Source organism: Protomyctophum bolini (genome assembly GCF_963924005.1).
Source record: "Protomyctophum bolini genome assembly, chromosome: 16".
NCBI classification, from domain to species: domain Eukaryota; kingdom Metazoa; phylum Chordata; class Actinopteri; order Myctophiformes; family Myctophidae; genus Protomyctophum; species Protomyctophum bolini.
In genome coordinates this window covers 10,842,287-10,860,982 of record NC_137877.1, presented here as the reverse complement: position 1 = coordinate 10,860,982, position 18,696 = coordinate 10,842,287, and the positions used below count along the sequence as shown (strand labels likewise).

General features: G+C 41.8%; 2 protein-coding genes across 4 annotated transcripts; one reads left to right on the top strand and one right to left on the bottom strand.

Annotated features, from left to right (window-relative positions):
• Positions 1-127: 127 nt before the first annotated feature.
• Positions 128-10,078, bottom strand: LOC308331205 (MOB-like protein phocein). Of its 3 annotated transcripts, XM_080786484.1 has the most exons (9): positions 9,957-10,078; positions 7,717-7,872; positions 4,613-4,675; positions 3,877-3,977; positions 3,697-3,739; positions 3,386-3,472; positions 2,436-2,515; positions 2,096-2,207; positions 128-1,392 (listed from the first exon to the last, which is right to left on the bottom strand). In XM_080786484.1, the coding sequence occupies exons 1-9, from the start codon at positions 9,957-9,959 to the stop codon at positions 1,258-1,260; spliced, it is 780 nt and encodes a 259-aa protein (XP_080642610.1). In that variant the 5' UTR covers positions 9,960-10,078; the 3' UTR covers positions 128-1,257. The 3 variants fall into 3 exon arrangements, with proteins under 3 accessions (XP_080642610.1, XP_080642609.1, XP_080642608.1); XM_080786483.1 differs by lacking the exons at positions 7,717-7,872; positions 9,957-10,078 and adding an exon at positions 5,294-5,377; XM_080786482.1 differs by lacking the exons at positions 128-1,392; positions 2,096-2,207; positions 2,436-2,515; ... (2 more) ...; positions 3,877-3,977; positions 4,613-4,675 and adding exons at positions 6,094-6,295; positions 6,467-6,556.
• Positions 10,079-10,782: 704 nt separating this feature from the next.
• Positions 10,783-18,339, top strand: hspd1 (heat shock 60 protein 1). The gene is made up of 11 exons (XM_080785655.1): positions 10,783-10,885; positions 12,706-12,881; positions 13,698-14,033; positions 14,142-14,237; positions 14,911-15,004; positions 15,139-15,307; positions 15,499-15,598; positions 15,735-15,980; positions 16,316-16,490; positions 16,587-16,765; positions 17,006-18,339. The coding sequence occupies exons 2-11, from the start codon at positions 12,708-12,710 to the stop codon at positions 17,162-17,164; spliced, it is 1,728 nt and encodes a 575-aa protein (XP_080641781.1). The 5' UTR covers positions 10,783-10,885; positions 12,706-12,707; the 3' UTR covers positions 17,165-18,339.
• Positions 18,340-18,696: the final 357 nt, after the last annotated feature.

The window sequence follows — 18,696 nt, the reverse complement described above, 5'->3', positions numbered from 1 at the left end:
GCAATGATTATTATAGAGCTTTGACTTTTTCCACAAAATTAACAAAGATATCACAGACGTAATTAAATGGTATATGCTACATGAAATAGTTTGAGTGTACATCATTATGATAAAGGCCAACAGTCAGCTGGGTTAAGTTATTTTTTATTAACAGACATGAACATGTCGACAGTAACAAAATTTGTAGTCCATAAAAAAAATAAAAGTGGGGCGGAGAGACAAGACTCCTCCCACAAAATAACTTAATGATGAGCGAGAGGATCAAAGAGAAAGGGCAAGGTTGTGCTCCAATACTAAAATATATCCATTCCAACTTTTCCCGGCAGTAATTTCTGAAATGCTTGGACCAGTAAATGTTCTACAGTGTAGATTTGACAGTTTCGTTTTTGTAATGTCAGTTGCCATTACTTCAAGGAAAGGAGGAATGTCATACTTTTAATAAAAATGGGGGCATGTCACTAAGCAGGATCAATGAGTTAGCCAACAAACCATCCTAAATATTCTGAAACATTTCAGAGGCCACACAAGATAAACAGCATATTTGACTGCTAGTGCACTTACAAAGCCAAATGTGAGTTTCATTTTTGACTACTACATAAACGACAACTACAGTATGATGAACTGTATTTCCAAGTGAGCAGGCTAATTTAGTGATCCATTCCATACCCCCCCCCCCCCCTCTCCAAAAGGGATGGTAAGCAACACGGGCAAACAGGGAGGACCAAACACAAAGAAGTGAAGCACCATCAGAAAATATGACAGTGAATTAAAATATAGGGGGAGCAGGGGTTATATACAAGGGGAACTGTGTGTGCCTTTGTCACAGGTAATGATTACATACGTTTTGCAAATCCAGCTGCTCAAAACATTAAAGCAAAGTTCCCTATAAGAGTAGTGAGCGCCTGGTTATAGCCAGAAACAACTGCTTCCGGCCTGTGGCATAGACACTGGTGTGAATCTACATGGACGGAATAGGTATAAATTGGATGGTAGATATTCCATCTTACCCATAGCAGGCTTGGGCTGAATTCCGCTTCCGATAACTTACACCCTGTGTCATGTGAGACTGACATGGGAGGCAGGACACAGGCAGAGTTCCTGGATTGAAGTAATAATCTGTAGTGTGTGTGTGTGTAATGTTTATACTGTACATGTAGGCATTTGGAGGCTAGTACAGAGATGTCTCTTCTGTAGTGTGCGTGTGATTTTGAACATGTATGAGTGAATGTGCGTCTCCCTTATGGCAGCAGCTGAATCTTATGCCTCACTCTCCCCAGCTGATGAAGTATTTTGAACCTCCTCCTCCAGGATCGGCACGATCAGGTTGTCCTTGGACATCAAGTTGTACTTCATGACAAAGCGCGTGAACCGGTGACACAGGAACGTTTCATTCTACAGACAGACACACACACACACACACACACACACACACACACACACACACACACACACACACACACACACACACATGTAATGCTAAAATCATTGGTCGGTTCCCAAAAAAAATACATTTGGTCACTGTTGAGGAGCATAGGGATATTTCGAGCTAATTCGTCTAAAAGCGCCAGATTTTGCACAGATGTAGCCCAGGGCATGCTCTAATGATTTAGCTCGTGTGCCCAAGCCGACAGGGTCACCACAGCAGCCAAATCCATATGGCCACCATTAACAACCTAATCCTATACAAAAGGCAAATATTTCTACATTTCATTATGCTTTAATTAAGTAACGTGATGTGTCAAACTAGGGGTTTTTCATGATTCTGAAACCAGTCCAAGTATTAGTTTTGCATGAAAAACACACACTAAATTCAGCCAGTCACTTGTCCAAATGCGCTGACCAGTCATAACATTTATGATCCTTATCCACTTCACAAATCAACACTGCCCTCACTGCCTGGCTTGAGATTTAGAATTGACCAACAAGGAAAAGGACAGCTGCCTCCAAGCTCTTTTAGCTCTTTAGATTTTAGCGAATTTTAAGTTGATCCTAACTTAAGAAACCTATTTAATACAGTCTTTCCTTATGCTCATTTCAAGCCATTTTAAAGGAAATCCCATTACATTTTGGCTGGCTCTTGTCCATGGTAACATACCTCATACTTATCAAATATCTGGCGGTGATGGAAATAAGCGTGAGAGAATATCCTATAGATGCGACGGCAGACAGAGCCCAGCTTTGCCACAGACGACTCCTTGATGCTAACTCTGAAGGAAAAAGAAGAAATAGGAGACCTCATCACATCGTGTGTTAAGTTGTGTTAACGAATGGACAGTGAATGTGAAGCCAGAGTACCATATAGAAGGTCCATTTGTACACTCTGAATTTCTGAAAGTTATGGGACGGGGGTTTGTGGCCTAATGAATACCAAAGTGGGGAAATTAAATTGTTTGAGAATCACTGAGCTAAGGAGAAGGTATTAGGTCCTAACTGACCTGCTGGGGAAGTATTTGTTACTGTTGAGAAGGCAGGCAGCTCCGTCCAGCGTGTGTCTGGTGTAGTCAATGGCAGGGCACTGTGGACACAGCAGCAAATGACACATCACGGTGTGTATAATTGAGAGCTAAACCTGGCTTTGTTTTGCATGAACACAAACAAAGTGTCCCAATAAAGACCCAGAAGTACAGCTCATTATTAATTGCCTTGTTGTAGCCCTGGTCCAGTGCTTACAGCGAGTCTCTCTCTGACGCCCTGTGGAAGTCCCTTCCGCAGCCCTCTGGTGATATTCTCACTCCCGTGCGAGGATTTTCAAATCCCAGCAAATAAACAAAACGACGTAACTACTCACCGAAACAAAGCCTGCTAGACCTTGGTAAAAGTCTATTCTCGGAGCTGGGAAGCGTCTCAGGTCCCCAGCTTCTCTAAAATGCACTATTTTAATCATTAAATGAAATGAATCCAACCAGATCTGCGTAGGCAAAACCCGGAAATGCCGTAGTAGAAGAAATTACTCTGCCCGGTAAATTCAGGGTACATTGCCTTATTAAAATGGCACAAAGTGCATTTTAGAGAGAAACTGGGGACCTGAGATGCTTCCCAGCTTCGAGAATAGACTTTTACCAAGGTCTAGCAGGCTTTTGAGTAGTTACATCGTTTTGTTTATTTGCTGGGAATTGTAAACACTCGCACAGGAGTGAGAATATCACCAGAGGGCTGCGGAAGGGACTTCCACAGGGCATCAGAGAGAGACTCGCTGTAAGCACTGGACCAGGGCTAGCCTTGTTGTAGAATAGATTACAGGCGGGAAACCTCATGAGTTAAAACACAAATAGTTCCCCATTCAAAACAGCCTCTAGATTAGACTCCAATTATCTTATATAACACGAAGGCTCACTTCAAAGCCCTACTTAACCTGTAGCTGAGAAGAACAACATGGAGATCTTACTTCTTTGGGGGTTTTGTGGGCAGCACATAGAAAGATCCACTGCTCTGTGGCAGTCATCTGGGTGCAGGTATCTGGGTGGCATTCACTCTGTGGGCAGCAAAAAGGAGAGCATGCATCAGTTCAATAGAGGACATCATAGGGATTAGTTCGACTACATCGGTATTAGCAACTATGCAGCCCCCATCTGTCCCGATTTTTAACAACAAAAGGCGTTGTGCAGGTGAGGTAAGAAACCCTAGGAGGGCTTAAGATGGCCTCACCGCTATTGTTTTTACATGAATTTCAACAAAATTGTGGCCACATTATCATACCTGCAGTTTGACGGCTAATCCATTGAGCTCCAGACAGAACTGCCTACAAGGGTAACAGAGAGCACGGATATAAAGGCACAAAAGAGACAGAGGTACAAAGACAGAATGGATGTTTTGTGAAGCATTTTGGTCACATAAAGACGTATGCATGTAAATGGGTAATGCTGGTCTTTTAGGTACCTGAGATGCTCATACTTCCACACTCCTTCATCCTGTCCTTCTGGAGGCTCCAGGATTTTGTCGATGTTAGAGCAGTCCGATCGGATATTCTGCTGAATGTACTGTTAGAGAGACCATGCAGACATGTCAGCAGAACCCACCAGAGTAATCCAGTAAAAGCAACTTGATTTCAGGACTTTCATATAATAATGATGCACTACTGCAGTCACTCAACTAAACTAAAGCATCGTCGTTGGGCACCACCAATGTAATACCCAAGTTTCTAACCCGTGTCTCTGTGGGGGAAATACGTACCGAGTGGCTAAAGAGTTTCTGGCCTTAACAGCCCATACATCCAAAATTCCAAACAGAAAAGTCCTATTTGATTGCATTAAACAACAAACTCACTTTGCACATACGCTCTATACCAAATATCTAAACCACTTGCCGAAGGGCTTACCTGTCCTTGGCCAGCAATATTAGGCTTTTGGTCTTTGGACAGAGGCTGTGAGTAGAGGCCTCTCTTAAAAGTAAGCAATGATATATATACTACTAAAATATGTAAATGGTGTATTGTCATAATTTGAATCGCCCCATTGAAGAGGGGTCTTCATCATTTTCCCAATGCGCTGCGGGGGTGGCAGAGAATGTTTGACTGTCAATAATAACACACACACACACACACACACAGTCTCACTCACTCACTCACACTCACTCACACACACACACACACACACACACACGCACACACACACACCTGTTGGACAGCCAGGGTGCTGTCCATCTCCTCAAAGGATTCATCCGGCCAATTGTAGAAATCCTATAAATAGTAGAAGGATACGTTTATTTAGAATTAGACCAGCTTAATTCATTCACAAGGCTAACATAGTGTAGTCTTGCCAGCCTGGCAACGTTAGTAAACATCAGCGAAATTTTACCTATGCCACAGCCAACGGATTTAGCTGAGAAACATTTTATGAACGGTAATGTTGCAACTAACTACTAACTAACCTGTCCTAACATCGTCAAAACTAGCATTAGCATGCTAGCAAGCTGGGGGTACAACGGTTTCCTGGAAACTGAAACAAAATTATTTGTATGCAACATTGGCCGTCATGGTGGGTTTCAGTATGAGGCACTGGCTTTATTTACAAGCACGTCGCAAGCAACTCCAAATAATTACGAGAAGCTAAGAATTATATCAGCCGACGAGTTGTACACAGCTCAATGTATCTGTCTAGTAACATTCCTCCAGGATATAGACGCATCCCAAGTCAGCTGGCCACTTCCAGGCCCTTCCTGTGTTGTCTGTGACCCAGTTGTAAGAAAGGAGACTGGCAGTAAAGAAATAAGCCTCCCATGTAGCTCAAGTACATTTTCCATGCGCGTGGTTTATTAATTACAGTCGTGTGCAATGTTTTGATTTGTGAAAACATACCTTCGACTTGGTTCCAGGCCGATTCCTCCTGAGAACTGCAGTACCCTCCGCCATGACCATCTCGACAGAATACCCGGATGCCTCTGAAGCCGCTGTTCAACGAGCGTTCTCTGGACCAGGAGAACCACCCCAGCTCCCATTGCCTGGAGGAACGTGCGTGCTGTGATTGGGTAGTTGGTTGTCTGGCAACCGTTGGTTTTGTAATTACAAATAAATCAGACATTTCAAAAGTCTAATTTGTTCGTAGCTAATGTAGTTGAGTTCACACAACACACACTTTGTAAGTGTAGGACGGAGTAAAAATTACATTTCAATGCATGTGGCATGAAATTAACTCGAGACATTTTTGTATTAATTTGGAACAGTGGATGAAGACACATCTTTGGTCAGGAATCAGGATTTGAACCAGGCACATACATTTTATTTAAGCTGAGGCACCACGGTAACCTATTGATCCGAGAGCACCACAGACCCTGGACTCTTTAAAAACAGGCCTAAATTATTTTGTGTTACATTGTTGTGTAACCACCGTCATCCCTTTGTGATTGCCCTTTTTAAACCCTGCTTTTAACCTCCTATGATTGATTGTGTTTTAACCATGTGAATGAAAAGTGCAATATGAAAAAAAATATATATTATCTGCTTTTAACTACTTGACAAATAAAATAGCAAAGTATGTGAGCTTTTATCTAAATGTTTTGAAAATGTTTGCCTATAATTACTTGCCTGCATTATTGTGGTTAACGATCAACAGCACACCATATGAACAATACAGGTACAGTATAAACAAGAAAAGACCATTTTCAATAGCTCACCTTTATTATTGTATAACAAAAAAATGATCATAATTATTTACAAAATGAATTACATGGAAAAGGAAGCAAACAGACATCAATGAAGGCAACTTGTCTTCTCTTCAGAATCAGGGATTACAGATAACAGAAAAACAACTCAATCAACATATTTTCCTAAAATGTCTGCATCACGGAAGAGGAAGTAGTCCTGGAAGACAAATAAATAAAAATTTTAGATGGACAGATATTATTGCATTGAGATTACTAGTGAGATTTAAGCTAAAGTGTATAATTGAACAACAAAAATGTGTCATACTACTGTATTTATTTGTGTGACTTTTCCTTCATGTGGAGAGAACGTGACTTTTACATATTGTACCTGGTCATCGAGAACCACTTTAGTTCCACCATACTCTGGCAAGAGAACCTTATCTCCAGCCTTTACTCCGACTGGCTGCAGGTCTCCTTTCTACAAAAAAGAAAATGAAGAGACAAAACAACCCTTCAAGACTACTGATTTCAGTATTATTAGTTATTACCTAGTTTTGTCAACCCACGGGACCCATGATGTGACCACAATGTAAAGCAACCTAGGCCACCTTTACAGGAGAGCAGTCACCAGAGATAACGGTAAAGTCCCGTTGCGTTCATATTTTATCAACCCTTTACACAAACACTTAATGAAAACACCATAATGTGCATGCCAAGTCACTAGGTGGCGGTGACGGACTGCCAGATAGAGCAGTCACCCATGTACAAGAAGAACCTTTGCTCCCCCCTTCCATCTGTCCCTGTCCCCACACAGACCACCTGCTAACCGCACCGAGTTACAGGCTGACAGGCAGGCAGGCCTATCGCGCCATGGGATGATTATATTTTATACATATATTAAATAAACGCTGCTGCCGCCTATCACAAGGCTTTTTGTTTACATCATGGTTTTACATTCACCATCGCTAGTCTACATTTGTATTTGTAGGATGAGCGGCGCTTTGTAGGCAAGGAGGGATTGCTTGCTCATTCTAGGAACTGTCTCTAAATATCACCTATGGCTCTGCATCAATGTAATAAACATATCCGTTGTGAGACCACGTGACTTGAGCCATGATACGTCACAAGTTTTGCGGATTCACCGTTTTGCCTGTTTACATAGAGACGGAGGGAAACGGTGTTTTCAAAGATTTGGCAAAGAGCGCCATCTATCATAAACCACCGAAAAGACCATAATGGTGTTGGATTTGATGCAACGTAATATTACATCCTTGGCAGGCAATGTTAAGTCATTAAAAATAATCTTCCATGTGTCAATTTTCTGATAAAAGAGTGAACCATTTCAGTAGGCCAGGTCTTGAACTCAAAATGCATACCAGTATCGGACTTCTAAAGCCCTAACCACACCAAAGGGTCACCATGCAACTTCTTGGGTCCAAACGGTTGCAAGGAGTCAACGCTAAAACCGTCTTGACCCTTTGGTGTGGTTTGGGCAATTGAATTTCAAGAGTTGAATCACTAGAGTCAATGTGCAACAAGACATCAGAACGCAGGGACAACGCTAAAACAGTCTTGACCCTTTGGTGTGGTTAGGGCTTTATGCAGCAACCCTGTCATACTGACAAGCTTGGTCATTACCTGGTTGAAGGAACCAGGTCCAACTGCCATCACTGTGGCTTGCAGTACTTTCCCCTGAGACTTCTCTGGAAGCATGATGCCACCTTTAGACATAGTCTCTGCTGCAACCCTCTCCACCAGCACCCGGTCAAACATGGGGAGAAATCTTCTGAAGGCCTATATGCAGAAGAGTTATACCAAAAATCATATAATTTGCTGTATAACATGACCCCTAGGGGGCAGTCTTGAATCAATTGTGCAGCACTGAAAGTCCTCATGTAACCTAAAAAATGTTCAGTCCTAACAAAAGCAGAGTGCAGTCACCTCACCCAGTTAATAAAGACTCCTTAAGTATTCAGTAATGTTAAGCATTCAACAATGTTAAGTTCAATATCAAAATAAGAAAATGTATAATTATGACTGTAATACAATATAGACCCCTACTAATCTTTGTAATGAAAAGTAAGCTCAACTATCCTAAGAACAGGTTAATAAGTAGTTAGATTCAGAGCGTTTCTTGGATTTAAATTAAATGATTAATGAGGATCTGCTGCTGCTCTGTTTAGTGTTAAGTGGGGGAGGAGGACTCTTGGACATATACTATTACTTCATTAGGTTGTCCCTATTTTGGGCAGATAAGAAAAAAGTAAACATTTTCAAAATATTTCATTTGTACATTATTTTCAACTATTTGTCATACATAGCCAAGTATATAGGCAATGGGGCTGAAGTGGTGACAGCCTGTTACAATAATTACAGCTACCCTGCAGTACCTACCACCTAACAAATGGACTAAAATTACCACTGGCAGGACAATAAAAAAATAATGTAACATTTTTAGATCATCAACTGACAGCAGCAGATGTACATTTGACCTTGGACAAAGGTTGCTTTGTCAGGGCAAGAGGGGGGTAGAGAAAGAAGGGAAGGTTCCAGAATCGGGGGATGGGTATGGGGACTGTTGCTCTGTCAATATTTACCTTCCTTGTGAGCTACAAAGATTACTGAAATACTGATAAACGCTATCAAATTACACCAGGAGCATCTTAGAAGGTTCTGGATTTAGTCACAATGTAGGATAATCCCTTTTACCATGCATAATAGTCACATTTTCCACTGGCAAATCAGTTTTAAGTTCAGTGTGGTGACATGGACACATGTGGATGATGTGGTGATAACCTTGTAAAGCTGCACAAAAGCCTCAAGGATTTCAACATCAGGAGATAACACTCAAGGCCTGTTTTTCAGGTGATTCAGAAAACATACAGAATACATTCTGACTCCGATGTGATTCATATTTCTGTCAGTGTTTTCTAAAATATTACTAGAACTCAACAAAAAATAAATATAATAGCTTTGAAGCAATATAAAAACGGTCCATCTGAAAAGCAAACAGGTTTTTAGCCCCAATATGTTCCCTCAGTCCCTACACTCATGAGCGTAGGGACTGAGGGAACAAATTGGGGAGAGGAGGCACTGTAGCAGCTCAGAAAATTTAGGCCCTTACTTTATTAACATATTGGGGCTAACAGGTTTTATAATTCATTAACAGGTTTTATAATTCATTGACCTGAACTGACGCAGTCAGATGACGTTGCGTCAACCGGAAGCGATTCAAGTATGCAAGGAAGGACATGAACTGTATGCGAAGTTTGCGAACTGAATTCTGAAAATATTGCATTTTGCAGCATTAACTAACTGATCTTGAAGGAAGGAATCCACGGAGAACGTTGTCAAACACGCGTTGCATAGCGGAATGCTCGGAGTCACATCTCAGTATCATTCTTAATTCACATGTGTGACTGCATAGCATTGAACAGTGTTCGCCTTACCACTTACCAGTAAAGTTAACAAACTCACCAAAATTAATGTTAAGTGTCGTGTCAGATAACAGCCTGCTATTCAACTAGAAAACAATTATAGGCCTACAAGTAAATAGGAATCTGGCAGCTGCACACCAGAAATTTTACGGAGACGTACCCTTTAATTAGCCGATATATATAACTAAAGCAGCTACGCAGTATGCGTTTAAAATGTGAACAAAATATTTTAACGTTTACAAAGTTATTTTATCATTATTCGCTAACTGCTTGACCTTGTATGCCATGTGTACGGCTAACAATGCGTTTGTGTTGCTATGAACCGATTCAGACCACCAGGTGGTCATAATGAATGTTGAGACATTACGGGTATAACGGTCAACATTCTAAAGAACTGTCGGTTATGAATAAACCAAATGATACTGGTGTTCCATATCTTACCATTCTGAATATTGTCTTTCGGTCTCTGAATGAATGCTCGTGGATTTGACTGCACTGAAGGACGGATGGAGAATCACTCCACGTGAAGAATATTCAGGAAGGGTAGGCGGCGCGCGCATGCGTACTAAATGCTTCTAGCTATGGGTACTTTTTTTGCTGTTTGTTTGTACAAGGTTCATCTGTCAAGAGCCCGTTTAAATTATTTCTGGCAAGAGACACATTCTAAACGTACAAGAACAATATTTCGATTATGTTACCTAAAAAACTACCGTACTTAAATTTGGATAACACGAACGGTGTTGTATGAAAGACAATGCTTATAAAAGTTATATTAGGCAATAAAGTACCCTATGCAAATTGATAGTTGACTTTGAATGTTTAAATGTTCCTAATGACTTTCCAATCCAAGCAGTGTCAGTAACAGCACATTATCTCCATGCATGCATCACATAACAACCATAATATGAACTGAGTTAGCTGACGGCATTATTTTTTGCTCATTCTAAACGTTTTCATGTGATTGCAATTGCGCAGCAATGTTGCACAATGTCAACTTTGACCTCTCTTTTTTTCTCCAAGAAAATTCTGGAAGAGTGTGCCCGGGAACGAGCATTTGTGTGTATACCTTTGACAAGTAGTTTATTTTGATACATTGACCTTTTACTACTATCAATATAAGCAGTTTATATTATTGGCTATGTCTCATGTGTCTGACATTACAAGCTATTTTACTATATGGATATATTTCGCATGTTTATGACAATACACATAATCCGGGGTACGCCGGTCAATTACCCGGATGTAATAGATAGGCCATGTGCATTCATTCAGTTCTTATGCACAGTGCCGTCTCCGTCTGCTCCTGACTGTCCTCACACGCTAGACGTATATCATTCAGACCTGCTCTCGTCTACCTCTTCAACCCACAAGTAAGTATTGTCATTTCAACGAATCATTTCTAAACCGCATACAGACTCCTTGTTTTAATACACTTTAACTATAACACCGATTCATAGGCAAAGCTTTCTAGCTTTCTAGACATGATAGCTTAGCTACGATATAGCTACATCATGATGGCTAAATCTGTCGTAACTGGCAAGGACACAGCACCGCACCGGGAATGGTTGGAACAAGACAACTTTGTTTGGTCTAGTATTTCTCTCCCCACCTCGTTAATGTCAACCTTTAAATTGTATTAAAATAATTGTTCGCAGATGGTACATGGAAAATGCCAAATGGTATGTCGTGACTCGTGCCTTATGGGTGTATCTTGCTTAATGAAATCTCTCTGACCAGGGGTGTCTAAATCGTTTCGGGGTGCAGTGAGGGCCACATTACACGAAAGGTGACTTGATAATGGCCACAACCAGTTGAGTTTTCACCCTGTTGTCTCAGCCACTGCAATATCAGTACATTTTGTAAAAGACACTGCGGTTTGTCCACGAAGCCCATGGTTGATGGTTCATCACACGTACAGTAACGGTGGTAGCAGAACTGACTGGTGCATTTGATGATCCGTTTTCACTTTGCAGTGTGGACTTTTCATCTAATATGATGCAAGGGATGTTGCTACTTGCTACTCACAACCCAGTTCATTCAATCAGAGGATGCCGGGTTGGTTCTGCACATGCGTTTCTTACTTGACCTTGTGACGCACGGCACGAAGAGCACACGTGGGGGTAACCAGGAACCGTTTTGAGGATAGATGGTCATGGATATAATAACAGCACTGAAGGTCAAAACCGGCATCTATCATTTTTGGTTATATTATAAGTCATGAATCATTATTTCCCAGATGCTTTCAAATGAAAGATTAGGAGGCTAATGGTATGGTTTGTCATTTTGTACATGGGCATAAAGTTAATAAATCACACCCGTGTGAAGTGAGGGGTGCTTTTATCAGAGTACATTATCATACATCATCTCATTCCAGCCGATCAGAATTTGCGTCCTCAACTTTGTCATCAATGTGTGTGTGTTTACACAAACACCGAAAGCTGGACATAGGAGCGTCTATTGCCCCTCAATAACTTTCAGGATAGAACCTCTGGGCTTATACTGTGGAGATTGCAGTTTTGTTTCACCATTCATTAGACTGAGGCAAGTTCATTCATTTACTGGTTCTTGTACTCCTGCAGTAGATGTGTTTGCAGATGCCCTCTGTGACCACTAGGGGGCCGGGGCAAAGTTAAGCATTGTCATGCGCGTCCTTATGTGACACTGGAGGGGGAGTCGATCTGCACTTTGGAAGAAAAACACATTGGCAAAATAGAAATTAATTCAGCAACATGTTATAATAGCAACTGTTACAAAGGCTTTCATGTTATCTAGTAACAATTTAGTAGTAACAAGTCATCTTTTGCGAACCATTTCCATTCTACATTACTTGGATCTCCATATATGGAGCTGATCAACATCGACATTACAGACTCTTCACTCTTCAGCAAATCTCTGTATATGGAGGAGCGGACCAACACTGATGACATCAGCTGGATCTCCATAATAGAACTACACATCTATGTATCGCATCATATACTCCATATAAGGTCATTACCTCCTGGATCCCATATGGAGCTGAACCCTACTGACATCATCTGAATCTCCATACACAGAGAAGACGACACCTCACTCTGGCATCACCAGGATGATTAGACCAATTCAGCGGAATAGTATAAAATGAGCAGACCACGCGTGTACTGTAGAATATAAGATTCTGATTCTCTTCCTACTGCTCTTTTTCTATCCACAGTAATGTTTCGTTTACCTACAATCATGAGGCAGGTGAGGCCGGTGTGCAGAGCTCTGGCCCCCCACCTCACACGAGGCTATGCCAAGGATGTCAAGTTTGGAGCTGATGCCCGTGCCCTAATGCTGCAGGGTGTGGATCTGCTTGCGGATGCCGTTGCTGTCACCATGGGCCCCAAGGTAAAGGTTGCATTATTTCATGAGCGACAAAATGAGTGAATTACTTTTATGAGTGACAGAAATGTTATTGCCATTTTCTTGTTTCTGCTAGGACTTTTAATAAAAGTCACTTTCATCACATTAACCGCATAAGCAGCACTATATACTTTGTATGTCACAGTGAAAATGGATGATTTACAACAAGCTCTCAAATTGCAAAATATCATGAGCTTGTAGATTGCCTGTCTATTTTTGCCAAATGTGTCATGCCCAGAATGAAGACACTAAGGCCCCATTTACATGCAGAAATTCATTCGGAATGAATGGATTCATTTCAGTTATCAGAATAAAAATGCTCCTGTAAACGCCTCAATTGGAATAGAATATCCCATTCCGAATGAAAATGTATTCCGGTCTGGATGGGTGGTATAGATAGATCACCATATAAACACTTTATTCCGAATGCTACTGGGAGTTTGGAATACATGTAGTATTTTACACATGTCTGCCTTTAGTATATATATATATATATATATATATATATAGGCCCATGTCCAAGCAGGGCTTTTATTTTATCAGATAATAGCTGTTAGTGTTTATCGGTTATTCATTTCTTAAGGGATAACGGATATGGATTGGCTATAGTCCAAAGTTATATTCCGAATTAATGCTTTGGTCATGTAAACAATTGAGGAATACTTGTATTCAGGTTCCATGTAAACAGTTGGGTATGAATCTCTGTTCGGAATTAATTCATTCTGAATCCATTTTGTGCGTGTAACTGAGGCCTAGGTTTCATGGAGGTAAAAAATTTTCCCCTTTGCTCTACTCTTCCAGGGTCGCACAGTCATCATTGAACAGAGCTGGGGTAGCCCAAAGGTGACCAAGGATGGTGTGACTGTGGCCAAGTCTATCGAGTTGAAGGACAGATATAAGAACATTGGTGCCAAGCTGGTGCAGGATGTGGCCAACAACACCAATGAGGAAGCTGGTGATGGCACCACCACTGCCACAGTCCTGGCACGTGCCATTGCCAAGGAGGGCTTTGACAGCATCAGCAAAGGAGCCAACCCCATTGAGATCCGTCGTGGTGTCATGATGGCTGTGGAGGTTGTGATGGCTGAGCTGAAGAGGATTTCCAAGCCAGTCACAACCCCAGAGGAGATAGCACAAGTAAATATCTCTCTAGTCTCTAGTTTGCTGACAGTTGTACAAATGGAAATTGATTGCTCCATCATATAAGCATGAGACATCATTCATTTGGTGACTTCTGTTTTTCAGGTTGCCACAATCTCAGCCAATGGTGATGTAGAGATTGGCAACATCATCAGTAATGCCATGAAAAAAGTGGGCCGCAAGGGAGTCATCACTGTCAAGGTACCAGCTTCTGTTTTTCTATGTAATTATTGTGACTGCAGGTCGCATTTACTATGACATTGTGCATTTTTGTCAGTCAGTCACTCAAAATCTCCATACATGGTCAAGCCCCCATAAATGGTGCCCAGGTCTCGTGACATCATCAGGGATCCCTGATGTCATAGTAAATGCTACCTGTTGTCGCAATTAGTCTACTTGCCAGCCCATAGCCGTTGTAAACCCTAAAGTTTTTATGTTAGAAATGTCGAGGCTGGCAAGTAGACGAATCCACAGGGCGCTGCCCTGTAGTTGTCATCAATATTGGCCAGCAACTCTACATCTGACCTCCAAACCCTTGGATCTCCATGTCAAAGTTATTAGTGCAGCTGACGAACACGAGTTCTCATCAACCGGCCCGGAAATTAAGCCCCGGCCGGCCCTCATAAGGGAGATCTAAGGGTGGTAGCGAGGACATTCTCTTGAGTGTACAGGGTTTGATGAGGTCAGAACAACATATGGAATGTCGGAACAGTTCTAACAATCCATATGTTGATCTGACCATCAAACCCTGTACACTCAAGACATGCTCCTTATATGGCCAGTACAGAATTTGACCTCGCCCTCAAGGCTTACTGGTATAAAAAGATAAAACTAGTAACTAATGTAAACTGAGGTAGTCTTGTTTCTGTTTCAGGATGGCAAAACTCTTCATGATGAGCTGGAGATCATCGAAGGTCTTAAGTTTGACCGTGGCTATATCTCCCCCTACTTCATCAACACAGCCAAAGGTAAGCCCATTCACATCACCAATCAGCATTGTTTAATTTTTCTTTCTTTTTTAAAAGTGTAACAAACTACTTTCTTTTTATCTTTTGTGCTAAATATAGGGTTTGATCATATTTAACCTGCTTTATGTCTTCAGGTCAGAAGTGTGAGTTCCAGGATGCATACCTGCTGCTGAGTGAGAAGAAGATCTCCACTGTTCAGAGCATTGTACCTGCCTTGGAGATTGCCAACCAGCACCGCAAACCCTTGATCATAATTGCTGAGGATGTGGATGGAGAGGCCCTCAGCACACTGGTTCTCAACAGGTACGTTTCTCTCTACTCTTTGAATGCACTGTTGGGTAAAGTACACATGAATTGCACAATAATTATATATCATAATACACTGGATGGAAAGCTCAAATCGTTGCACAGCTTCTGAAATCACTGGTCTCATTGATCAGTACAATAATCTGATTTGTGTCAGAGGTGATTGTTAAAACACTCTCTCTATGCAGACTGAAGGTTGGGCTCCAGGTGGTGGCAGTCAAGGCCCCAGGCTTTGGAGACAACAGGAAGAACCAGCTCAAAGACATGGCAATCGCCACTGGAGGAACAGTAAGTACACCCCCAAAGTTTGTCTAATTCATTTCCAAGCAAACCAAAAATCACTTCATAAAAAGGAGTGTAAATCATTTTGTTTGGATTATTATATGAGGACACAGGCAAAAACTGTTTCCTTAACTCCTGCCAGGTGTTTGGGGATGAGTTAATGGGCGTGGCCTTAGAGGACATCCAGCCTCATGACTTTGGCAAGGTAGGCGAGGTGCAGGTGACCAAGGACGACACTATGCTGCTGAAGGGAGGAGGCAATGCTGCAGACATAGAGAAGCGGACAAATGAGATTGTCGAGCAGCTGGAAAACACAGAAAGCGACTATGAGAAGGAGAAGCTCAATGAGAGACTGGCCAAGCTGTCTGATGGTGTGGCTGTGCTCAAGGTGAGCAGAGATGATTGGGTTGTGTCTTAAAGCATTATACCAATGGACTCACAGTATACCTTACTTAATTGCCAACCATTTTCTAAAGCATACCATGGTTTGTCTGATTTTTGAGTAAGCCATTGATTTGAAATTTGATGTTTTAGTTTAGATGGGTAATCCAACACACTAAATATAATTTTATGTAATTGTCTAATTTGAAAAGTCTAGCCAAAAGTAGTGTTAAGGTATTACTTAACATTATGTTTTTACTAAGTGCAAACAGGTGAAAATCCTTAAACGATCCTTGACATCTGCTCTGTCCAAAAGTGAGTGACATTTGTCTTCCTTTCCAGATTGGAGGTACAAGTGATATAGAGGTGAATGAGAAGAAGGACCGTGTTACAGATGCTCTGAATGCTACACGGGCAGCCGTTGAGGAGGGCGTTGTGCCTGGCGGCGGCTGTGCGCTTCTCCGCTGCATCCCTGCCCTTGACAGCATTGTACCTGCCAATAATGACATTAGGATTGGTAAGCGGAGCTCAAACGTAGGCATACAGAATACACTCGTACGCTTTTCTCAAATGAACATCATCTGAAATCTTTCATCCTTCCTTTTGCTGTCAGGTGTGGACATCATCAGGCGGTCGCTGCGTGTCCCAGCCATGACAATCGCTAAGAACGCAGGTGTGGACGGTGCGCTAGTGGTGGAGAAGATCCTGCAGGGAGATGCTGAGCTTGGCTATGATGCTATGCTGGGAGAGTACGTCAACATGGTGGAGAAGGGCATCATTGATCCCACAAAGGTACAGTTTAATGTATACGCAACAAATTACAGTTATTTTGGACATGTATTTATTGGCTCTTACCATTTGGCGCATGATCCAGTGTGCAAAAAGTCTGCTGAAACAAATTGAAAATTGTGAATTGACAACTAATGTGCAAATGTTCTTTTGGTTGAGCATATAACTCTGCTGCCCCTCTCTGGCTGGTCTCAGAAATGCAGCAAAACTAACTGCACAGTCACTCTCTGCCTCCTCCTACAGGTGGTGAGGACGGCACTAATGGATGCTGCAGGAGTCGCCTCCCTGTTGTCCACAGCGGAGTGTGTTGTCACAGAGATCCCCAAGGAGGAGAAGGATATGCCAGCCGGAGGCATGGGGGGTATGGGTGGAATGGGCGGCATGGGTGGCATGGGATTCTAAGCTGAGCACCCTGAAACATTGTAAAAACTAATTGGGCAGAATGGTGGCAGGGGTGGCCGAAGGACAAGTTCAGCCAAAGCCAGTCTGCCCCATTTCCACAAAACTGCTCAAACTGACTGGTCGTGAGTTTGTCGGAGCTGCAAATGGATGATGTACCCCACCACCACCTCCTCACGATTCTGCCTCCTCCCTTCACCCTCCCTGGTTTCTGGAAGAGCCAGCCTCGCCTGACCCACCGCTTCTCCGTCCCTCTCCCAGGCTCCCAGCCCGTTTACATCAACATATGATATGACGCTCAACAGTAAGAATAATATAAAGGTGCTGGAGATATTTCATGAAGTAGTTATTTATGTCCTGTATATGAGAGTAAGGGTCCTTGCAGACTACTGCTTTTGTTTTTCCTGCCATTTTTCTGGAGGAAAACCCTGCAGCAGCCTGCAAGGACCTTAAGGCTTTACAGAAACTAACATGTTATTAACCTAATGGAGAGCATGGGTTGGTAGATAATGGAATCCTAGCCAAGAATGTGTCACTGTCCTTTATTTTTGTAATGTTTTTGTTAATTCTCAGTCTTGTTCTTTTCTTTTATAAGATAAAACTATCTCTGTTTATTAAACATATTTTTCATGTGAACATTTTCTGTGGCTTTCTCTCTGAAGTGGCAATGATGATGCTGCTTCTGTTCTCTGTAGAAATCTGTAATGGGGAAGGTTTACAAGAGTATTCACCGCCAGAGGCCTGTTGAATAGTGGGGACATAACAACGTTCTAGAGATGCCTGCCTTAGTTGGCATTAGAACAACTTTCTATGCCTGTTATGTAGTTTTCTTCCATCTTGCTATTGAGTATTTGGTTGACTGTTTGAAGGAGTACTATATTTGCCTTGTTGAGGAGGAGTTGGACTGGGCAGGGTGGTGGGACCATTCAAGGTGTTGACATCAAAACATCAACCCCCATTTGTGTGATGCTGCACATTTACCCTCCTACTGTACATGTTCTGCTATCAATGGCCATGCTTGCCAGAGAAATGTTGCTATTATCTTTTATTTTCCAGTATATTTGTCCTTTGCCAGCAGCAGCAACATGACCCTTTCTCTTTTTTGTATAATGTAGACATTGATTGTTACTGTGATTTTCTTTTCTTTTTTTAATTTAATAAACTCAAATGTTCTGACACGTTTTGGATTTTGAGTGTATATTTTAGACAAATACTTGACTTGATGATAGACTTTCAAACTCAATGATCCTGTAGTGTAGCCCAAAGGCTGGAGCATTTGTAGAGTCATAGAGCCTCATGTTCCACTGGTGCTCACATGGACAATGCATGTGGAGTGTTAACTTATGATTAACCACTTTCAACCTGGCCTATTTTGTGTCTGTTTTTTTTATATTTTTAAATAGATCTACACAACTCATTAAAGCCCATATATGACTCGGTCAAACACTGAAGAAGTATGAATTACAATGTCTTGGCTAGAATATCTCCCCACGTCAAAGTTCTAAACTAGCTCCTTAGAAAAGCATGAAGGCCGT